General features: G+C 33.8%; 1 protein-coding gene across 2 annotated transcripts in view; it reads right to left on the bottom strand.

The window, feature by feature from the left end:
• Positions 1 to 22854, bottom strand: part of LOC145256307 (N-alpha-acetyltransferase 10-like) — a 60110-nt gene that overhangs the window by 31419 nt on the left and 5837 nt on the right. For both annotated transcript variants that reach the window (XM_080115036.1, XM_080115037.1), the window contains exons 2-3: positions 12815 to 12913; positions 6662 to 6720 (exon numbers count right to left, since the gene is read on the bottom strand). In XM_080115036.1, coding sequence (XP_079971162.1) covers positions 6662 to 6720; positions 12815 to 12913 — 158 coding nt within the window. The remainder of the gene's footprint in view (positions 1 to 6661; positions 6721 to 12814; positions 12914 to 22854) is intronic.

Genomic DNA, 22854 nt, shown 5'->3' with positions numbered 1-22854 from the left:
TCTTTTATTAATATTATTTTTTTTTTCCTTGTACACATGTTTGTGAATTATTGCATGGATTTCTGCCTTTGGATTATTATGGACCATCTTCTTCCAATTATGGGATGTCTTTGGATTTTACTTGTACAAATGGAAATTCTTTTAACTTTCTTGAAGTTTTACATTTGGATTTTACCGTCACTGGATTTTTTTATTTTCCACCAGACTATCCATTCATGTGTAATCACCTTTTTCTTCACCATATTCCCTCTGCTTAACTTATTTTGTTTTCAAGTAAGATCTTTGACTTACTTGTCGTTTCATCAAATACTTCTGCATGCAAAATCCGATCCCGCATTTTGCTAATTCCTACCCTCTGATGAGAAGGAGAGTATTTCTTCGAAACTCCGCGGATTAAGGACTATCCATTTATCTAGTGTTTCCTTTTCAGATTAAATATGTTTTTAACTCATTTCAAAGTGTTTTTTAACATATTTTATTAACTGTTTGCTCATATATATATATATATATATATATATATATATATGGCACAATCATGTTGACACACTGGTTCCTACCAAATCATCGAAGTTAAGCAATGATGAGCCTGGCCATTACCACGCTGACAAATTTCCAGGTTGGTATCCGGAGGCGCATTAATTCACTTGGAGAGATGCACCCCTAGTCTTAGTTTAGACATGCAGCTAAGAGACGTTATATGACCATGGAGGAGGATGAATCTCTAGCAGATCAACAATTCTAGGGTATCGAGAGTCACGTTATTCAGCTGCAGCTATGCAGCTGAATAACGTAACTCTTAATACCCTAGAATTGTTGATTGTTGATAAGCTATGCAGATGATCTAAGGACAGGCATGTCAGATGCCGCTGCACTGGGGAAGGTAATAGCAACCCACGCCATGTATTCTGCCAAGTTCAAAATCTTGTGATGTCTTCAGAGGAATCAGACCAACAGTGGACTGAATCCTATGGAGAACACTAACCATGATTTCATCTACGACATGAACATGCCATGATAATACAAGAAGATTTTATATATATATATACACATATATATATTTTTATTTTTCATGGGAGTTACCACTTATCAATGCCCAGAAGCCACTCAAAGATAAGGGTTAATGAGTGAACGATGGTCACTGGGACAATATTGTAGTAACTGTTAGTAGTAGAAATTTGGTAAATAGGAGAACTTGTTTACGTTAGACTTGGAGACGACCATATTATAGTCAGCTGGAAAGCAAGCAAATAGAAGAGAGTTCCACAGGTGTGCAGTTCTAAGAAAGAAGCTTTGTTCATGGAATCTATGTTTAGGTTGAGGCACAGAAACAGAATGGGGGAAATATATATATATATATATTTAATAATTTTTATTCAAACCAAGTAATGAGGGTTAAAACTGTTTAATTAAAAAAATCTGTATAGTAAACAAAACAAAAAAACTGATGTTTATTTTACTATTAAAATAAAATTCTTTTTGCCAGAACGTTGTTTAGAATTTCTTAAAAAAAAAAAATTGTTTTTTTGTAGTTCTTCAAAACTAATTACAAGCTACAAAAAAAAAAACAAACAAACTAATTACAAGCCACAAAAATAATAAATTTTTTTTTTAACATTTCATGCAATAGAAAAAGCACACAAGGCATGCAAGTAGGACAGCCATATTTAATGAAAAGTGTTTGTATTCAAATCAATGGAACTTTAATGATTTTATATAGATTTTTTTTTATTATCTTTGTTGTATTTTTATTGAAATAAAAATGTAATAGTGCAGCATAAAATGAAAAAAAAGAAAAAAAAAAAAAATGACTAAATTTGGATCAATTAGGTTTCGAGGACCCCACAATAATCAAAACAAAAGGGATACATTCGAGTTGACATTAGGTGACTTTCAATGTATGTGACATCTGTAAATAAACAGATAATAAACCCACTTTGTTGAGTGGTCTACCAACTAGAAAAGATTGGGACAGCCTTTATAACATTTTTTGTTTGTTTTTTTTTTACCCCCCACTCCTCCATGCTAATGAAATTTTGCCTATGATAAAATTATTTAAATTTTTTTTTCTTTTTACACATAGATTTTACAGGGTGGAATGATAAAATTGTTACCCTAGAAAAGACCACATAATTCCATTTCAGTTTGATGAGAGCTGATTTTCCTTTTTTGTTGCAGACCATTTACTAGTTGGCAAGTTGTGTACAAATCCCAACAGCAATAGGAGCTTTCTATCATGTCTGAAAGTGACACAATGTTCAATGAACAAGATTGGAGATGTGCCACTGTAAAACTCATGCTCTCTACTGATCAAAATTATGACAACAGGGTCAATGTCAGCACCCTCAAAATGGAAATCCAGATGGTTCAATGCTTGAGGGCACAGCTCAACGCATCGGATGACCCATGGTTATGGTCTTTGGTGTGGTTTCAAGTGAGGGCCATATCATGCCACCTCACATCTTTGAAGTCTACTTGAAAGTCAACACTAAAGTGTACCCGGATATGCTGAAGAATGAGGTGATCTCTTGGTGCAATCAGGTGGCTGTTAGCAGACCTTAGGTATGGTAGCAGGACTCGACGCCGGCCCACAAGTCCAAAGAGACCCAGAATTGCCTTTAGAAGGAGTGCTATGACTTTGTACCCTTCTCTCACTGCACCCACCCCCTCCCTTGACCTAAACCCGCTTGACTACTTTGTTTCGTCATACATCGAGAATATTACCAACATGTCTCAAGAGACAATGGATACCCTCTGTAAAGGCAGCTGCATGCATAATTGTGAAGCAAAGATTACACAGTCTCAAGTACATCTCTCCTAAGTCAGGACTGTCTGATTCCAATGGCAAGAAAAAGTCTAGGATGTCAGGAGAAAATGCTAAGATAAACAGAGAGCAGATACAGCACCTGGTATTCCCAATTGATTACCCATTAAGTATGGACCAGGCTCAATGTTGCTTAACTTAAGGTTTCAATGATGAAATAAAATCATCTTGACTATTTCAATTATTTTCCTAAAAAACAAAAGAATCTCCTGATTTTTCCCTACAAAGAATTTACGCATTCATTTTCCCGCCACATTTTCCACAAACTTGTGAACTTGTAAATTGTGAAGCTCTGCATTACGGACACATTCTATAAAAAGCAGATGCTAACACTGGCAACATAAAACAATACAAATAAGCAAGAAATTAAAAACAATAAATTTTGCAGTTCAATTATTGTTTACAGACTTTGTTGGGGGAAAAAAAAATAAATAAATTGTCTGTTTTGCTTTGCGGGGAGATTTTGAGCGAATTATCCCACTTCATTGTTGCATCCAGGCTTAAAATCTTTGTTATAAAATTTCGAAAATGTTTTTTTTATAATGTAATTGAATTGTTGATTAGTTATGTCGAGATTTCGCCATTTTTTTTGGTCTTATTTGAAAAAAAAAAAAAAAAAAAAAAAAAAAAAAAAAAAAACTATTTTAAATCCATTTGCAAAACAAAGTTTAAAAAACAACAAACGAACTAATATATACTAAATTTCACAACATTTTTCATATGTAATGTATTGCTGCTGGGCATTCTGTGGACGTTCAGCGTGAATGGCGATTCCGCAATATTATTGTAGCTATTTACTATGCCTCCCCACGGGACAGAGTTAGACACTAGGGTCGTTTTTTAACGTGGAGAAAAGGTACTAAAATTACAAATTGTCTCAGCCGTGAAAGACTGATTCTCCACCGAAAGAGAACAAGAAATGGAAGTGCAGCATCTGAAGAACAGACACTACACTCCGATCTTGACCAAAAGGGCTAGCCCTTTTGTTAAAACAGCAAAGTAATCTGGTTAATGTAGTGTCCGAATATATCTGGTTATTATAGTTTATTTCCAATATCATTATAGGAGTTTGGGACATATTTCCACTGTATGGACGCCCAACATGAAAGAAACTCCACAATATCATCATACCATCTTTAAACAGAACAGATACTACTCTAGGATCCCAGACAGAAGACCAAGAAGGTGTATTTTAGTTTCACGTATGGCTAAAAAGCGACAATTTTTATTTTATCCCGATCACAATGTAAAAAAAAAAAAAAAAATTTACATTGTGTCTTTGGTAATCGGGAGATCCTATTCATTAAAAAGGAGGACATAAGGTGGTAACATTACTACGAACATTAAATTAGCGTATCTATATATTAATTTAATGCTCGTAGTCTTATCACCTCTCCTCCTTTTTAATAAATAAGATATCCCAATCAAATCATTTGTAATCTGGAAATCATGACACACGTACGTACGTTATTAATATATAGACAGTTATCTAGTCAGATTTTTAGAAGTTAGACTTAGAGAGTATTACTTCTGGTACATTGATATTCGACCCTATGTAAATGCTTCAGTAGGGGTTTTGATGCTTTTCCAGAATCTCTTACTATGAAAAAACAAAAAAATAAAGAACAAATTTCAATGATGTACGTACTCGTGATGGAAAAAAATATTGTACACAAAAATTATATCGATTGATCAATGACGCCCCCCTCCCTCGTGTTAAGAATGGCTTTCTAAAACCTTGATTTGGAGTTATTTCCCTTGTTTCTGTGGACTGTTTTCAAGATAAAAAAGAAAAAAACAATTCGGTAAGAGAGATTGTTATAATGGTGAAAATTGTAAATACTAAATTAAATGATCTAAGGGAGATAAATCTTTTCAACCTAAAATATGAATTATCTCCCTTACTTTATGAGTTCTTGTTGAGCAATTTTTCTGTTTCTTCTCGGTCTTTTGGCAAGGATCAAAGTAAAATATCTGTTCTGATGCAACACTTAGTCTATTCTGTTATGCGTTAATCAGAAATCCTTCTAGATTAAGGCAATTTTTATTTTTGTTCCAAAGTGCTCTTTTCTGAGGAAGTGAACTTATCTCTTTCATTAAAAACTGACCTAACTTTGCATTCATAAGGGGTTGGGGTAGGGAGATGGAAAGATAAGAACAACATTTTGTGATCACTGTGTGCAGATTTCTCATGTGTACGTGGATTTGCACATTGTTTTTTTTTTTTTTTATTTTACCTGGTTCCTGTCGATCGTTTTTTTTTGTTTGTTCATGAGGATTCTTACAATTTCTACATAGGCGTATGGATTTCTTAACTCTAAAATGTTTTTTAATTTTTTTTACTCATCATCCCCAACAAGGCAAATTGCAACCGAGATATAAGGGGCTCTTATGAATTAAGAAGTATGTCTACAAGAACACTAAGTAGGGAATTGAGCAGCAAAATTGACATTCCACTTAAATGATGGCAAGTTTGAAAATGCATATAATTTGATTTGCCCTAAAGAACTATAGTTGAAGTGTGAATATGATGACAGTTGCGACAAACAATTTCTGAATATTCAGTAAACACATTTTTGAAATACAACATCAACGAAGCAACTATGACAAAGTGAAAAACGCAACTCAGTCGTTAAACAATAATTGAACGACATTTAACAAACTAAGCAAAGGCAGTGATAAAAAAAAAAAAATACAATATCAAAAAACCGTTTATTCAGTTTTATTCAGGTTGGTTAAATATAAAAAGGATTTCCCCTAAAATCGTCCAGGTACCGTTCGAGTGAGATAAGCCAGTCATCAACCTGCGTTGTTGGAATAATCCCAGATGGATGGAAAGACGGTCAGAGAGAAAAATGTGGTGATGGAGGGAAAGGGTGATAAAGGAGAGGGGGCATAGAGAAAGGGAGATAAAAACGAAGGGACAGATGGAAAGGGTGATAAAATGGGGGGGGGCAGAAAAGATTGATAAAAGAGGAGGGAGCATAGAAAAGGGTGATAAGGGGGAGGGAGCATAGAAAAGGGTGATGGGGAGAGGGAGCATAGAAAAGGGTGATGGGGAGAGGGAGCATAGAAAAGGGTGATGGGGAGAGGGAGCATAGAAAAGGGTGATAAGGGGGAGGGAGCATAGAAAAGGGTGATAAGGGGGAGGGAGCATAGAAAAGGGTGATAAGGGGGAGGGAGCATAGAAAAGGGTGATAAGGGGGAGGGAGCATAGAAAAGGGTGATAAGGGGGAGGGAGCATAGAAAAGGGTGATAAAGGGGAGGGAGCATAGAAAAGGGTGATAAAGGGGAGGGAGCATAGAAAAGGGTGATAAAGGGGAGGGAGCATAGAAAAGGGTGATAAGGGGGAGGGAGCATAGAAAAGGGTGATAAGGGGGAGGGAGCATAGAAAAGGGTGATAAAGGGGAGGGAGCATAGAAAAGGGTGATAAAGGGGAGGGAGCATAGAAAAGGGTGATAAAGGGGAGGGAGCATAGAAAAGGGTGATAAAGAGGAGGGAGCATAGAAAAGGGTGATAAGGGGGAGGGAGCATAGAAAAGGGGTGATAAGGGGAGGGAGCATAGAAAAGGGTGATAAGGGGAGGGAGCATAGAAAAGGGTGATAAGGGGAGGGAGCATAGAAAAGGGTGATAAGGGGAGGGAGCATAGAAAAGGGTGATAAGGGGAGGGGCATAGAAAAGGGTGATAAGGGGGAGGGGCATAGAAAAGGTGATAAAAAGGGGGCATAAAAAGGATGATATAAAAAGAGGAGGGAGAGAAAGTGGGACAGAGATTGAAGGCAGGAAAGAGTGAATAAAAGAGAGAAAGAGGGAGTAGATAATGAACGTTGCGATACTTACATCTTAGCCAGAACATAGCCAACAATTTTTCCGTTTTCATCCTCGGCAACATATGACAACTGTGGAACAAAGGAAAAAAAAAAAACACAAATGGACTTTTTAGAGATAAGGAAAGTATTTTTTTAAATATACAAAAAATTTTTTTTAAAGAATATAGAAAAAATTTTTTTTTTTAAAATATAGAAAATTTTTTTTTTAAATATAGAAAAAGATTTTTTTTAAATATAGAAAAAGATTTTTTTTAAAAGAATATAAAAAAGTTACCAAATTTATAGCAAAAGTACACTTTCAAGCTTCTGTAGTCTAAAATAGTATTCAGTCGATTTTGCAACAAAGGGTTTCAGTAAACCCTTATTAAAAACAAAAGTCGGTGCTTGTTAAGATAAAGTCGACAAATCGATTGTTTAAATGTCATTTTAAACAAAAGCAATATTACGTACTTGTCATGTCAAAAATAGTACCATATCCAAAAATTACGAAAATTTGTTGAACAGAACAACTGCTATTGTATTTTTTTATTAAAACAAAGTCTATTGCTACAGACAACAAATATTGGAGCCATGAACAAGTAATCTAACATATTCGTTCTGAATTATGTACCCTATTTCTTACCATCTACTTTATAACGTCCAACAAAAATGCAATTTGATCCAATTTTTCTGTAAAAATGTTCGACTTTCTACTCAATGAATTTTCATAAGTTTTGAATATATCATTTTCAGTAGCATTACAAGTTGATTTTTTCTTTTTAGATAATTGTTATTTTATCAACTCTATTTTTAAATAATGGAATCCATTATTTAAAAAATACAATGTACTACAAATGATTGGATCATAATCCATTATTTAAAAAATACTAAACTTCTACTATCCTCTTGACACTTCCTCCTTTGGAGGAAACTGGTTCGATCTGCTTAGGGTGAATGCTGTACAACAATACATCTTCAGATCATCAGTACTACTCCAAGTCTTAAATGGAACACTTACATCAAATCTGTTGCTAAGGCCGCTGGAAAAATGGTGGGATCCTTCTATCGATCCAGTAGATATCTCACTGCTGATGCTATTCTCTATCTATATAAGAGCCAGGTACATCCAAGGATGGAATATTGTTGCCACATCTGGGCAGGAGCTGCTAGAAAGGACTTGTCCTGCCTTGATAGAGTTTAAAATAGACTTCGTAGCCTCGTAGGAGATGTCCTTTTCTCTTCCTTGCAACCTCTATCTCACAGAAGAGATGTTGCGAGTTTGTCTCTGATGTATCGTTATTTTCATGGAAGGTGTTCAACTGAGCTTCAATCTATGGTCCCCCCCTCGCCAAACTTTCACAAGAAACACTCGTCTAGCTGAAAACACTATCAATAATCCCCCCCCCTCTTTATCTGTGCCTAAACCTAAACGTAGATACCATGGGCAAAGCTTGTTTCTTAGAACTGCACGCCTGTGGAATTGTCTTCCATTTTCCTGCTTTCCAGCTGACTACAATATGGTTGTGTTCAAGTCTAACGTAAACAAGTTCTTGATGAACCGTTTCACTTGTTAACAAATTTACTGAATTTCCATTACTAACAATTACTATATTGTCCAATTTCTACTGTACACTATTTAACCCTTATCCTCGAGTGGCCTCTTGGCCTTGATAAGTGGGGATGCCTATGTAAATTAAAAAAAAAAAAAAAGATTTTATTGAATTAATTTGGAATTATTTTGAGATGAATAATTTGTATAATTAATAATAATAATTAATAAGATAGTATTTGGACTATTATCCTCATCTTCTCGTTGTTTTCGTGACGTTTCGGCCAATTATTCCTCTGGCCTTCCTCAGGTTAACCCCGCGACAGGAAAGGAATGTTGAATCCTCCAATTACATCCACAGCAATTACTGTCTTCAATAGTTGTGGTCATCTCACAATAGTTTAGCCAACTAATCCTCTGACTGGCTTTGGTGGGATTGAAACTGCTACCTCTAGCTCTGTGCTCACCTGTAATCGTAGATATTCTGCATCTGTATTCACTGCGCCACGGGCCCCAAAGGGCAATCAAGGTTGGATTTTATGGCCTTATAAATCTACATTTTTATATTTTTTGTTCTTCCAATTGTTGGGTCTGTACGATTGTCATATTGAATTAATTTGGAATTATTTCGACTATCTTGGCTGCTATGTTCATCTGAGACGCTGTGTTCTACGAGAGGAGCTGACTCAACTCATCTTAGGTAAATGTCGTCTCGCACGCAATTATCATCAAACCCAGTTTAATGTCTATTTAATATGTTGGACTGTTTTGAGAAATGGACTTCCAAACTTATCTTATGTTCAGGATTCTTTGGAAGCTATTTCTTTAACTGAGGCAAGATTTTTATAGTCTGGATGCCCTTTCTGATGCTAAACTAGTGAGTGTTGTGACAAGAACCAATGTATTTATCGAAACTATCGCTAGCAAGGAAAAAAAGCACTTCACCTACCCTTACGAAGAACCCCCTCCCCTTTCTTTTTTCATTATTTTTCTAATATACAAAGTTAGTTTTAAAATGTTCAGTATAAATTAAAAATTATATTTTCTTTCTGCAAGATTTTTTTTCCATGTGTGTGTGTGTGTGTGTGTGTGTGTGTGCGTGCAAAGGGAGTGGGACGATTTACGAGAGAGTATTAATCTACGAATGTACAAGAAAAATAAAAACAAAACAAAAGATTAACCAGTTCAGGTTGGCAATACGCTCCTTGTTAACAGGAACTTTTTGAATCGAAGTGAACAATGATTAGAATGGCAGCCATCCATATAACATAATGCTTCTTTCATGATAGTGAAAGCATTCATGTCATCATCAACAAGTAAATGCATCATATGTATAAAAAAAAACAAAAGAAAAGAAAAAAAAAGAAAAAAGAAAAGAAAGAAAAGAAAAAAGAAAACAAGCCGCACGTGCGTGGTCCCGCTTTTGTGCTGCATATGAGATGACGCCACAAAAAATAGTGAAGAAATGATGAATGTGAGAAGTGTGAAGGGCAAACGTTGCCTTCACATTTTCGCCAAATTTCAAAAAAATCTAATAGATACGGCAAAAGTTATAGGGTAAAAAGTGTCATATTTTGCAATTTTGGGGCATTTATGATCCCTTTTCAGCTCCTGAGAATGCTGAATTCCAATGAAAATGAACAAACAGTGCAGTTTCACACCTTAAGACATGTATATTTGAATTCAGCACCATGGAAAACCACTATATAGACATATATATCAAGTTTTTGAGTAATATGAAAAAAGAGCTCTAAAAAGGCATGTTTTTTAGCCCTAAAAGTCCCAGAATGACGTGAACCAGAATTTTGCCAGGGTCACCCATACTGGATTTACATCAAGAACAATAGGCTCCACATTTTAGCTAAGTTTCAGAAAAATCTAATGGATGGATCAAAAGTTATGGGGCAAAACATGTCATTTTTGGCCATTTTGGAGCATTTTTAACCTCTTTGGAGCCCCTGGGGACGCAACAGGAATTTCTGCAAAAATATTTATTTTACTGTGCACATCTATTTAATAAAAATGAATTTGTAGCAAAATTTCAGGAAAAACTAATGAACAATTATCTGGCAATTGTCTGGACTAACGGATGCATGAACAGATACCACTGACTCTGATAAATTGGGGGACCAATTTCTTATTTTGTTCAACTTCCAGATACCAGACGGTTATGAGGACATTTTCCTTATAAAAATGAATAGAACATTGAAATATTCTATTTAGAACGTCTTAAGAACAATCTGGAATGATCAAGAAAATTCCATGCAGAAACCTATATAAGGACGCAGCATTAGCAGCCGCATCATGTGTTAATTTATTAAGTTACAGACTTGCTGTTTCTTATGAACTCCCGTAATGTTCTAGGACGAAAATTCAGCTGAAAGAAACTCCTTAAAAGCCAAACACAGCAGGATTTGAGAAAACTGGAATTTTAGTTAAATACAAAGATTTCTGTATACCTTCACACTAACCAAAGAATTCTATTTTTAATATTACATATATATATATATATATATATATATATATATATATATATAAAACATTTGATTTGAAGTTAGTAGTTCTTATCTCCCTTATACGCCAACGCTATGTACCTTATAATCGCTTTCAAAGCTAGTATCAGTAGCTCTAAGAAAATGTGTCTATTTATAAATATTATTTGTAGGTTTTGTTTTATGTTAAAATACATATATCTTTCAGTTTTATTAGTTTTTTTCATTTTGTTTTTTTTTTTACATAGGAATCGAATCACCACTTATCAAGGCCTATAGGTCACTCGAGGATAAGAGTGAATGAGTGTACTGTAGTCAATGGGACAATATTGTATCTATTTACAATGCCTCCCCACGGGACAGAGTTAGACACCAGGGTCGTTTTTTAACGTGGAGAAAAGGTACAAAAATAAAAATTGTCTCAGTCGTGAAGGATTTCTCCTCCACTGAAAGAGAATGAGAAATGGAAGTGCCGGATCTGAAGAACAGATACTACACTTTGATCTTGGCCAAAAGGCCAATCGTTAGTAGTGGAAATCTGGTAATTTGAATTACTTAAGGAAATGGCTCAAGAATTTGTTTACGTAGGACTTGAAGAAGACCATATTGTAGTCAGCTGGAAGTTCATATTCCTGGACAGACATGCAGCACGGACATTCATTCGCTATCTCATAGATTCCAATCAAAAGATCTTTTTATGATTCTACCCCTCCCTTTATGTGCAGCTGTTTGAATCAGACATATATACGTCTGCGTATAACTCATTAAATGTTCATCTCCTGACAATTGTACATAATCCGATGCATGCCTTTTTTTTTTTATGGAGAGTGGATGAGAAGTGTATTGTACAGAGTGTCCAAAAAAAAAAAAAAAAAAAAAATTTGACGTCATTTTAAATGCAAATACTCAAATTTTTAAGAACACCCTGTATATTCTGTTGCCATATCCTGCCAGGTACTACATCCTTCTTTGGGGTCAGTATATTTTATGTTCACTTAACAAGATGGTAGCACATCTAAGACACTAAACGACCAAGTTCTCTCCAATTCTCTCTCCTCTGATCTTGAGCACGTAGTACAATGGGGAAAGGAGTGGCTGGTTACTTTTAATGCATCTAAAACCAAGCTTCTCTCTTTACATCATCAACATTCTGATCCACATCTGGCATCAATTGAAATGAATGGCTCTCGTCTTCAGGAGGCCTCAAGTTTTGACAAGCTTCTGGGCTTGACCTTTACTCCTGATCTTAAATGGAACACGTACATCAAATCTGTTGCTAAGGCCGCTGGAAAAATGGTGGGATCTTTCTATCGATTCGGTAAATATCTCACTGCTGATGCTATTCTCTATCTATTTAAGAGCCAGGTACGTCCAAGGATGGAATATTGTTGCCACATCTGGGCAGGAGCTGCTAGAAAGGACTTGTCCTGCCTTGATAGAGTTTAAAATAGACTTCGTAGCCTTGTAGGAGATGTCCTTTTCTCTTCCTTGCAACCTCTATCTCACAGAAGAGATGTTGCGAGTTTGTCTCTGATATATCGTTATTTTCATGGAAGGTGTTCAACTGAGCTTCAATCTATGGTCCCCCCTCGCCAAACTTTCACAAGAAACACTCGTCTAGCTGAAAACACTATCAATAATTCCCCCCCCCCACACTCTTTATCTGTGCCTAAACCTAAACGTAGATTCCATGAACAAGGCTTCTTTCTTAGAACTGCACGCCTGTGGAATTGTCTTCCGTTTTCCTGCTTTCCGTCTGACTACAATATGGTTGTGTTCAAGTCTAACGTAAATAAGTTCTTGATGAGGCGTTCTATATAAGTTATCAAATTTACCAAATTTTCATTACTAATGATTACTATATTGTCCAATGTCTACTGTACACTCTTTAACCCTTATCCTTGAGTGGCCTCTTGGCCTTGATAAGTGGTGATGCCTATGTAAAAAAAAAAAAAAAAAAAAAAAAAATCCTCTCAGTCAATACTTCCTTGTTTGGGCGTCAGTGTATGTAGTTTATTCATCTTATCGTAACAGACTAGCAAAAAAAATATGCAATCAGAGGAAGCATGTACTTGTTCGTATTTCATGATTTTGAGACAGACTGAACAAGTGGGAGTTGTGTTGAAAAAAGTAAATTACTTACCTGAGGCCACGAAAGGCCGTGATAGAAATAATACTTCATTTGGTAATTTTCGGGTAGGCACAATAAGTTGCAATGTTGCATATTCATCAAATCTTCAGGCTAAAAAAAAATAAATAAATAAATAAATAAATTTAATGCATAATAAGCGTTGAGATGACTGACCAATTTTTATGATATCAGATTCAAATGAACAGCTACAGCCGGAATTGGAATACACCCTACTAAAGCCTAATTGCCACAGCTGGTGAGAATTTCAAAAATACAATCTGGATGTGAGGACACTTTAGAATAACGAGATGCAATAAAATTATGTTTTAAATTAGGGAAAAATGCCACAGAAAAATATGGAATGCTTCAGACTAGTTTAGGATGATCTTGCATAAAGTGAACATCAGTTTTTGAGTGGCATAAGAGGTGTGAGAGGAGTAAGAAAGTCAGAACACCAGAGTTGATTGGCCAAATAAAGAATTTCATAGATAAGGACCGCCATGTGTCTATAGAGACAATACGTTTGAGGTCAGTGTGAGAATTGTAGACACAATTATATGCAAGGAACTAAAGATGTGGAAGATTTGCATGAAGTTTGTCCTAAGAATACTCAGAAATTATCACAGACTGACCAAGATGGACACAAAGACAGTTCCTCACCCTCCCTGCAGTCCAAACCTTGCTCCCTGTGACTTTTGGTTATTCCCTAAGCTCAAGCAAAACCTTAGAGGCTGTCAACGTGTTGATAAGAAAGCTCAGATGAGAATAATTAGCAAAGTCCTGGAGCATCAAAGTTAGTTGGATTGAAATTAATTAGAATAATCTCTTGTTGATAAAATCGTTCTGAGAAGATAAATAGCAGAGTCTTGTCATCGAGACATTTCGTTGCCAACGTTGAGCGAATGGCTACTGCCGAGAAAGAAAGAGCGAAGGCTTTCGTGTTAGTTGTTGATGATGCTGGAGCAAAAATGTTCATGTAAGCTGCTGCTGTTATTAGGAAAGCAAGAGAAATCCATACAAAATTTTTGGATGACTTCCACCACCAACTGTTGAGGACAGCTTATGACGCAAATCTTTATATATCGTGCGTGCAGACCTAGTTTGGAGCTGAGGCCTGCGCTACGATCGGAGGAGACATTGTGTTTGCTGTTGTGTTTCAATGTCTTGATTATCTTTTGTTGTTAGAGAATCTTCGCTCCCCGAAGTCTGCATTTTGTTATTTCCATTGAACTTGTGTGACTGTAAATGGAGTTCAGTTTAAAGTTTGTCACTTCTTGACTATTTAGATATTTTATCACATATTTCCGTATCTGATCTGTCGTATATTTTTGATCTTCTCTCTCTCTCTCTTAGCGTAGCTATTTTCTTGGGCAGTGTGTTTTCCTGATAATTCTTTGTTATAATGGACTATTTATCGTAGTAGAATGATGGGTACAAAAAGCATAGTTTCTAACAACTTGATGCACCGTTAACAATTGATTGAATGTCGAAGTAAAACACAGATCGGCGCCATTTTCACTTATGTGTCACTGTTGTGATATCAGTGGCTGCTGCTGGTGTTTGGGTGTCTTTGCTCCTGCTAATGCAAATTGTGCTTTATTTATGTTATTATTATAGAATGTTGGAGATCTTGTATTTGATAATATAACATTGATCAAGTACTTTGCTTTTTATACAGAAAAATCATTTTTAAGTGATAAATGGGAATTCGTAGACATTACAAGAACCTGGCAAGTTTGAATTATTTAATTTTCTCCCTTGTTTCTTTAGATTATTTTCAAGATGAACAGATAGTTGCTACTCTCTTATTCATGAAATTTGATTTTCTTAGAAATAAAACTACATGATCAATTTATGTGATTTTTGGAATATAATATTTTCGTTCTATTATTGGTATACATATCATACAGATTTTTTAGTTAAAAAAAATTTTTTTTTTTTAATACGGAGAAATTCTGGATAAGAACCGCCAATTGTCTTCAGTTCCCAACCTCATATCACATCGTGCTACAGTAAAAATCATGTCAATAAAGACTTCAATACCGAGTGCGACTTCTCCAGAAAAAATAAATGCAGACATTACGTACATTTCCTGTGCCATTTTAAACTCAAAGCCAATGCAGTTGGTTCTGTAATTCTGTATTATTTTTGTGTAATTGAACAGATGAATCACCAGAACAAAAAAAAAAAAAAAAAAGAAATTGTGCTTTGTTTAACAACAAATTCAAGACATCAATTCATTGTCTACAAACCATGTATTCCTTCAAATCAAATTCATGCCATTATTGGGTTCTATTTTTAACTACCAGCCTTACTTGGTGACATAGCCAACAAAATGGAAGTTAAAAGTTAAAGTCTGTAGAACATCTTTTTTTTTTGCTTTCTCTCAGAGGAACCTCCAATCATATGCGAAAAGAAGCACAAAATTGTCAATTGTGTTAACTATACAAAACTTTTAATAAATATGAAACAGAAGCAACTTAACTTCTTGGTCTCATGTCCTTGACTTTTTGGCTAGGAACAAAGTGTATCGTGCGTGCAGACCTAGTTTGGAGCTGAGGCCTGCGCTACGATCGGAGGAGACATTGTGTTTGCTGTTGTGTTTCAATGTCTTGATTATCTTTTGTTGTTAGAGAAGCTGTTCTGACGCTGCACTTCACTCTGTTCGTGGTCGGTGGAGGAGAGATCCTTTATGACTGAGACAATTTTTTATTTTTGTTCCTATCCAGAGTGCCCCTTTTGGGGGGAGCTGGATTAAAAAAAAACAAAAAAAAACAACCTTATGTCATGGAGAGGCAAGTAAATAGAAACTTCTTGGTTTTCGGGCCAAGATCAAAGTGTAGTGTCTGTTCTGATGCTACACTTCACCTTTTCTGGCCTCGGTCAGTGGCGGAGAAATCCTTCATGACAGAGAATTTTTATTTTTGTTCTTATCCAGAGTGCCCTTTTTGGGGAGCTGGATTTTCCCTACATTAAAAACCGACCTTGTGTCTAACACTATCCTTAACACTTTTAAATTTTTTATTTTTATCCAAATTAATAATAACAGCTTTGTTATAATCGTAAGATTTTGAGATTTACATAAATACTAGCAGAACTTGTAGAAATTCCACAGGGGATTCATTCATTTGTAATATATTCATGTTGGCATTCTGTAAATGTTCAGTGTAAATGCTCTAATATTATCATAGGTCTTTTATTAAAACTGCAAAAGTATTTATCTAAGCTAGCATATGAATTGGGTGCATCAGCAGGAATCGAAACCGAAACTTATGAAAAAATATATATATATATATATATATATAAGTGTGTGTGTGTATATATCTATGTATATAACCGAGTTCCTTCAGCCACCGAAACAAAAATTTATGAAGTATTCTTGACAAAATTATTTATAAAAAAAAAAAAAAATTAGATTACTGGAGTGCCATCAGCTATAATCAAAACCGAAACCAAACCTTATGAAGAATTCTTGGTAAAATCATTTATTAAAAGAAATGAAAATCCATAACAATTAAATGACAGTCACTCGGATGTAAGCATGACACACAAAATAAATAACACGCTATCCTATTAATATCTAGATAATTATTAAAAACATACATTTATTATGTTTCAATATTTATATATTTACAGAATACGTATACACTTATAAGTCCCCCAAAAATAGGAATATATAACCAATAAACACATTGGTTATTCTCAAATATATATCAAATATAACACAAGAGTTACAATTCATGTCTAACGTCAATGTGGTTCTTGGCTATAAAGGTGACCTTTACCAAAGTCAGGTAGACCACACTACAGGCTAACATGTAGATTTTGATACTTTATGTTTTCAGAATTTTTTTTTTGAGATGGAGGATTGATTATTTGTATTATTTGGATTTTTTGGACTACTGTTCTCATCTTGAGTGTCATTTTCAACGTTTCAGTAGATGTAACCTCCAACCTTCAGGTGTATCTTGTTGAACTCTGAAATTTTGGATGGAATTTCGAATGAAGCCCTTTATTTACTTCACAGGGATAGCATGCTCTTGTTGTCAGCCATTATGAAAATCATGTCAATACGACTTCTTGAGAAAGAATAAAAGCAGACATTATGTACATTCCACAGGACAGTTTGAACTCAAACTCAATCCAGTTGATTCTGTAATTACTTTGACATTTAAACATTCTTGTGTAATTGAACAGCTGAATCACCAGAATAAAGAACAACAACAAAAAAAATTGTGCTTTGTTTAACAACAAATTCAAGAGATCATTTTATTGTCTACAAACAATTTATCCCTTCAAATCAAATTCATGCCATCATTGAGTTCTATTTTTAACCAACCTTGGCCTTGGGCCAAGATTACAAATTTATCTTATTGTCTGTTACATATTTAAATAAAAAAATTGTTAGGAGCCTCCAATCAAATGCAGAGATGGGATCACAAAATTGGTGACACCAGCAATTGCATTAACTATAGAAAACTTTTAATAATTATGAAACAGCAGAAAAAAAAGGTATTTACAATAAAATATTTCTAAAGTTGTATTGAATTTTCTATTTTAAAATTACCAATAGTCATTTTAATATTATAGTAAAATTAAAAAAAAAAATTGTAAAACTAATTTCTATGTTTAAATTTGACCTTTTTAGAATTACCGAATTTTAATCATTTAAATCTTAAAAATGAATTATTTTGAGAATGAGTTTTTCTTTGTAATTTAACTGATTATATTATATATTATTGAGAAATACTATCATGTTTTTTTTACAAAATACAAAAAAATTAAATGTATTTCCATTTTTATTTATGAAGTAAAAAAAAAAGTTTATACATATAAAAAATGTTTATACAAAAAAAAAAATATTTAACATTTTTTAAAACTCTTCAGCTTTATAACATTTTAAAATTTTGCTCCATTCTAATTTTTTTTTCAGATTTTGTAAAATGAAATATGAGGAGTGGGAGAAGTGGGTGGTAAATATCCCCCAAAGATCTAGAGCGGGGTACCTGTACAGTTTAATCAAGACATTAAAAAATGAAAATATCAAAAAAAGTTTAAATTGTGCATATCTGTCATGGAATGAAGTTCTCAGAAAAAAATTTCACTTAATTTCATCAAGTAGTTTTTGTTTTACAGCGAAAAAAAAATTTGTTATGATACCGAGCAAAGGGTTCGATTTTAGGAAGAAAAGCTAGTATTAAAGATAGGGAGGGAGTGTCGGCACTTTAACTGGAGTTATCTCCGCGTGGCGTTTCTAAACTCCAAACAAAAATTTTAAAAAATCCAAGATGTCTGCCTTCAATGCGCTCTCATAAAAATGTGTTTTTCCGATGTAAAAAAAAAAAAAAAAAATTACTCGATCAAATTAAGTGAATTTTTTTTTCCAGAGATCTTCAGTTCAAAACAGATACGTACAATATAAGCTGTTTTCGATACTTTCATTTTTTTAATGTCTTGATCAAACTGTACAAGTACCTAGAGTTTTAGAGCCTTCCAACCTTACGTTTTTTTTCTGTTAAACTTGTCAATTTCTACTGTGTGCTCTGGGCCTCCTGTCTGCTGAGGATTCCTCAAGAGATAATCCTGGCCAAAGTCTCATCAAAGTTTCTGACCCTATACCACATTCTCTCTGGAGATTTTTTGTCATTGCCATGTGATATTGTTTTAATAATTTTGGAGATGTCCATAATTGATTTGGAAAAAAAATTATTAAAATTACATTTTTTTTTTCTCTTCCAATTGATTAAAAGTCGTCTGCTTAAATTCTCATTGGATAAGTGTGTTTGTTATTGATTTTGCATTGGCTAATAAACTTGATTACCGCTTGACATTCCGTCAGTTTACGTCAGCTACTGGGTGAGCCAAAGCTAACATTTACAGAAATCTGGATCGCTAACTGCATAGGTTTTCAATAATTTCAACATGTAATAAAGCTTAAGAGTTAAAATAAGAATATCTTTTTTTCTTACATTGTATTCGTAAATAGAAATGAATTATGTTCATGTTTCATAAAAAAAAGTGATTTCTCAATAATATAATCAGTTTAATTATGAAGAAAAAAATAATCCTCAAAAAAATACTTTAATATAATGTAAAAATCACTCACCATGTATGAAAAATCAAAAGCAACACCAATAAAAAATATATTGTAAAAATGATTCATTTCACAATAGTGCCTTAGGTTTCTAACAGCTTTTTAACCCTTAAAGTATGGAAGGGCATGATAGATATAAGTTTATGTTAGCTATAACAAACTTATTAATACATTAGCCACTTGAAGACGCACATTTATTGTATAAGGAAAAAATATTAGCCCAACAGGCAAATAAATACATAAATATTTTAAAATAAATTTGTATTTTTTAATAAATTTAATATTTGTGTAAATATCAAAATAAAATAGCAAAAGGATGTTGCTTCCATCATTCATTTTTAGTGCCTTTAACCAAAGCATTTTTTAGTGCCTTTAACCAAAGCATTTTTAGTGCCTTTAACCAAAGCATTTTTTAGTGCCTTTAACCAAAGCATTTTTTAGTGCCTTTAACCAAAGCATTTTTAGTGCCTTTAACCAAAGCATTTTTAGTGCCTTTAACCAAAGCATTTTTAGTGCCTTTAACCAAAGCATTTTTAGTGCCTTTAACCAAAGCATTTTTTAGTGCCTTTAACCAAAGCATTTTTTAGTGCCTTTAACCAAAGCATTTTTAGTGCCTTTAACCAAAGCATTTTTAGTGCCTTTAACCAAAGCATTTTTTAGTGCCTTTAACCAAAGCATTTTTTAGTGCCTTTAACCAAAGCATTTTTAGTGCCTTTAACCAAAGCATTTTTAGTGCCTTTAACCAAAGCATTTTTAGTGCCTTTAACCAAAGCATTTTTAGTGCCTTTAACCAAAGCATTTTTAAATTCCATGCAAAATAATGACATTGCCAATTTTTCACAAAAAATGGTCATACCTATTTTTAAATAAAAATGATAATTTTTAAACGATTTTAGGCAATTAATGGTTAGCATTACAAGGCTGATCTCACAAGTTTGAATTATAATTATTGTGGAGTTATCTTTTTTCCAAAATGGCAACATGGGAGTTGCTTACTCATAAAATTTAATTTTCTCAGTTAAAAAAAGGCAAAACCTACTTGATCAATTTATGTAATTTTTGGAATATAACATCTTTGTTCCATGACTGGCACATACGTAATAATTTTTTTTTTTTTTTTTGAAATTTAACTCTGGACTTATATAACCCATTCTTAACATAGAGGGGAGGACGTTTTGTAACTGATCTGTACATTTACCTAATAAAAAGATACTGTAAAAATTGTATGTACACATTTCAAATTTGTTCTTAAGATTACAAGTGTAATACCAAATAGATTTATTGCAACTACATAATAGCAAAATTTGGAAAAAAAAAAATATTGATTAAAAAAAAAAAAAATTAGTTTCTATAGACTTTTTGTGCCAACTTTAACTAAAAGCAATAGCATAGTAAGAAGTACTAAAATATTACATTATCAAAAAAAAAAAAAAATTTTTTTTGGATCTTTATCATACCCCCCCCCCAAAAAAAAACACCATATTTCTGTGGGAAGACACGAGAAGGACGTAACTCAGTCATGCTAGAAACAAGAAAAACCTATAAAAGCTGTCATTTTAAAGAAAATTGTGCAGGTTAACCTAATGTAAAAAAAATATCAGAAAAGATCCTTATTTTCGCACATATTTGTCGATAGAAAATATTGCATTCAAATATAATGATTGAAAAAGGTTGTAAACATTTTTGTTCCTTTTGTTGTAGCAAAATTCGGAAATCAGGCGTAGGGTGTTTTTTTGTTAGAATTTTTTTTTTGTTTTTTTTTTTTACAAGGTGGTCACCACTTATCAAGGCCCGGAAGCCACTAATGGATAAGGGTTAAAAAAGGGTTTGAGATGTCTTAAATGCAAGGGAAGTAAGCGAAGAGTTTCGTAAATTTTTTTTATTATTTAAAGAAAAGATCCTTATTCTCTGACATTTTTTCAGAAAAAATAATGCAGGTAACATTTTAATTATTTATCAACAGAAGTGGGTTTTAGTAAATATTTGAGACACGTGTAACTGAATACATGGAAACAAACACACACAGGGGAAATGTAGTGATGCCATGTTTGAATTTTAATACGTGTTCGATTATAAACGAAATGAATGCATTTTGGAATAATAGAATTTTCAAAGCTCAGCCAATCAGATTAGATGGAATTTGGGAAGGGAGACTTTATTATTTAGGAGTCAGAAATTAGAAAAGTTATGTTATGTATCTAATAACCAATTACACTGTGTGTAATCACAGTATTGTAGGAAAATGTAGAATTGGTCCCAGTGACAACTTGTAGCAATGGTAGGACTAAATATTTAGAAAGAAAAATAGGAACTCCTTCCTCTGTAGATGTTGCAATAGTGATGGTGTTGCTCATCGGATGTAATGCAGCATTTTATTATAATGACAATATGTCTAAAATGGTGTTTGAAAGCTTCATTAGATAGTGGCTAATAAGCTATATGTATTGAATTTTTATGTAGCATCTGTTGTTGCAAACCTATGACACTTTGTCCCAGTGGTGAATTTCTGCAGTTAAAATATTATATAGGAGATTAATATATGAATTTCAAATAATTTCATTTTTTATGACAAGTAAATAACGTAATTGATAGATGCCATTTTGAATTGTAAACTTTTTAAAAGTATGGAAACGTATACCTGTTACAAAAACTAACTAAAACTGTTTTGCTTTCTGATTTTTTTTTTTTTTTTTTTGCAACTATAAATTTGTGGTATTATATATTTTAATGTTAATATGATTTTTAGTCTGCTGTTAGAATTTCTAAATTTTTTCTCATAATAATTTTTTTATTTTATTGAGAATAAATTCTATTATTTTCATAAATTTAATTTATTTTTCATTTCTTATTTTCTAATTAATAAAAGTGAACCACATTATTTTTCCACGAACAGATTATACTGTTTTTCCCCCAATTTTGTAAAAAAAAAAAGATTGTAAAATTTGTGTTTTAACGGATTCAATATTTTATTGAATTTTGTTTGAAAATAATGGTCAGATGATCGCTTTAGGTTCACTTTGAATGCCTGCCTTTGTATCATCATTTTGTTGGTTGATTTGAGTCACATGATGTTAAACACGCAGACGACAATCTTATAATTTTTAGCACTTTTTAAAATGAGATTTGGGTGTTGAAGAGAAAATTATACTGTATAACCCCCTGGTAATGTAGTCAGCTGGGTTCTGATCAGTAGGGACGTATTTGTATTGAAGGTGTACTCTGAATTCTGTTGTCAATTCAGTTTCCCATTGCACAATATCCTTCAGCCTGTTTTTGGCAAACACATTCTTGTTGTTGGTACTCTTAGAGATCAACCATGACAGGACTATTTGAGCGTCGACTGCCACAAAAATGTTTTGAAGCACACATTTGAATAAGCTCTCAGTGTTGGGAGACATTTTATTGCCAAGACAGCCGCCAGTAACTCCATTGTAGGCAATGTCTTAGGCTTCAGTGGGGCTACCTTTGCTTTAGCAAAAACTAAGGACGAAGCAGCATCTTTAGCAACATAGGCAGCGAAACCATATGCCTTCTTAGAGGCATCACAGAACAGGAAAAGGTTTGCCTCTCCTCCTTCATCAATGGCATGTCTAGGGAATTTAATAGAACTAACCCTTGATAATTCTTTAGCTATGACTGCCCATCTTGCCTGCAGCTCCTCTGGCACATTTTCATCCCAGCTCAACCCCAACCTCCACAACTCGCTTATGAAAGTTCGAGCCTGAATAGTCACGGGAAGGCAAAGGGAAAGCGGATCAAAACTCCTTGAGGCTTCAGATAAAATCTGTCTTTTGGTCCTTGCCGTATGACCACAATCATAGGGAGTGACATTAATAACATCATCCTGAGGGTGATACGGATAGCCAAGTACCTTCTCTCAAGAACAGTCAGGTTTTACAAACGTGCTATCCTTCTTCATAGTCTCCCGCAGAGTGGCATTATTAGAGTTGCATGATTG

Source organism: Euprymna scolopes, chromosome 32 (genome assembly GCF_053919585.1).
Source record: "Euprymna scolopes isolate OS-2025 chromosome 32, ASM5391958v1, whole genome shotgun sequence".
Taxonomy (NCBI): Eukaryota; Metazoa; Mollusca; class Cephalopoda; order Sepiida; family Sepiolidae; genus Euprymna; species Euprymna scolopes.
The sequence above is the reverse complement of the archived record's forward strand: the minus strand, read 5'-3'. Positions and strand labels throughout refer to the sequence as shown.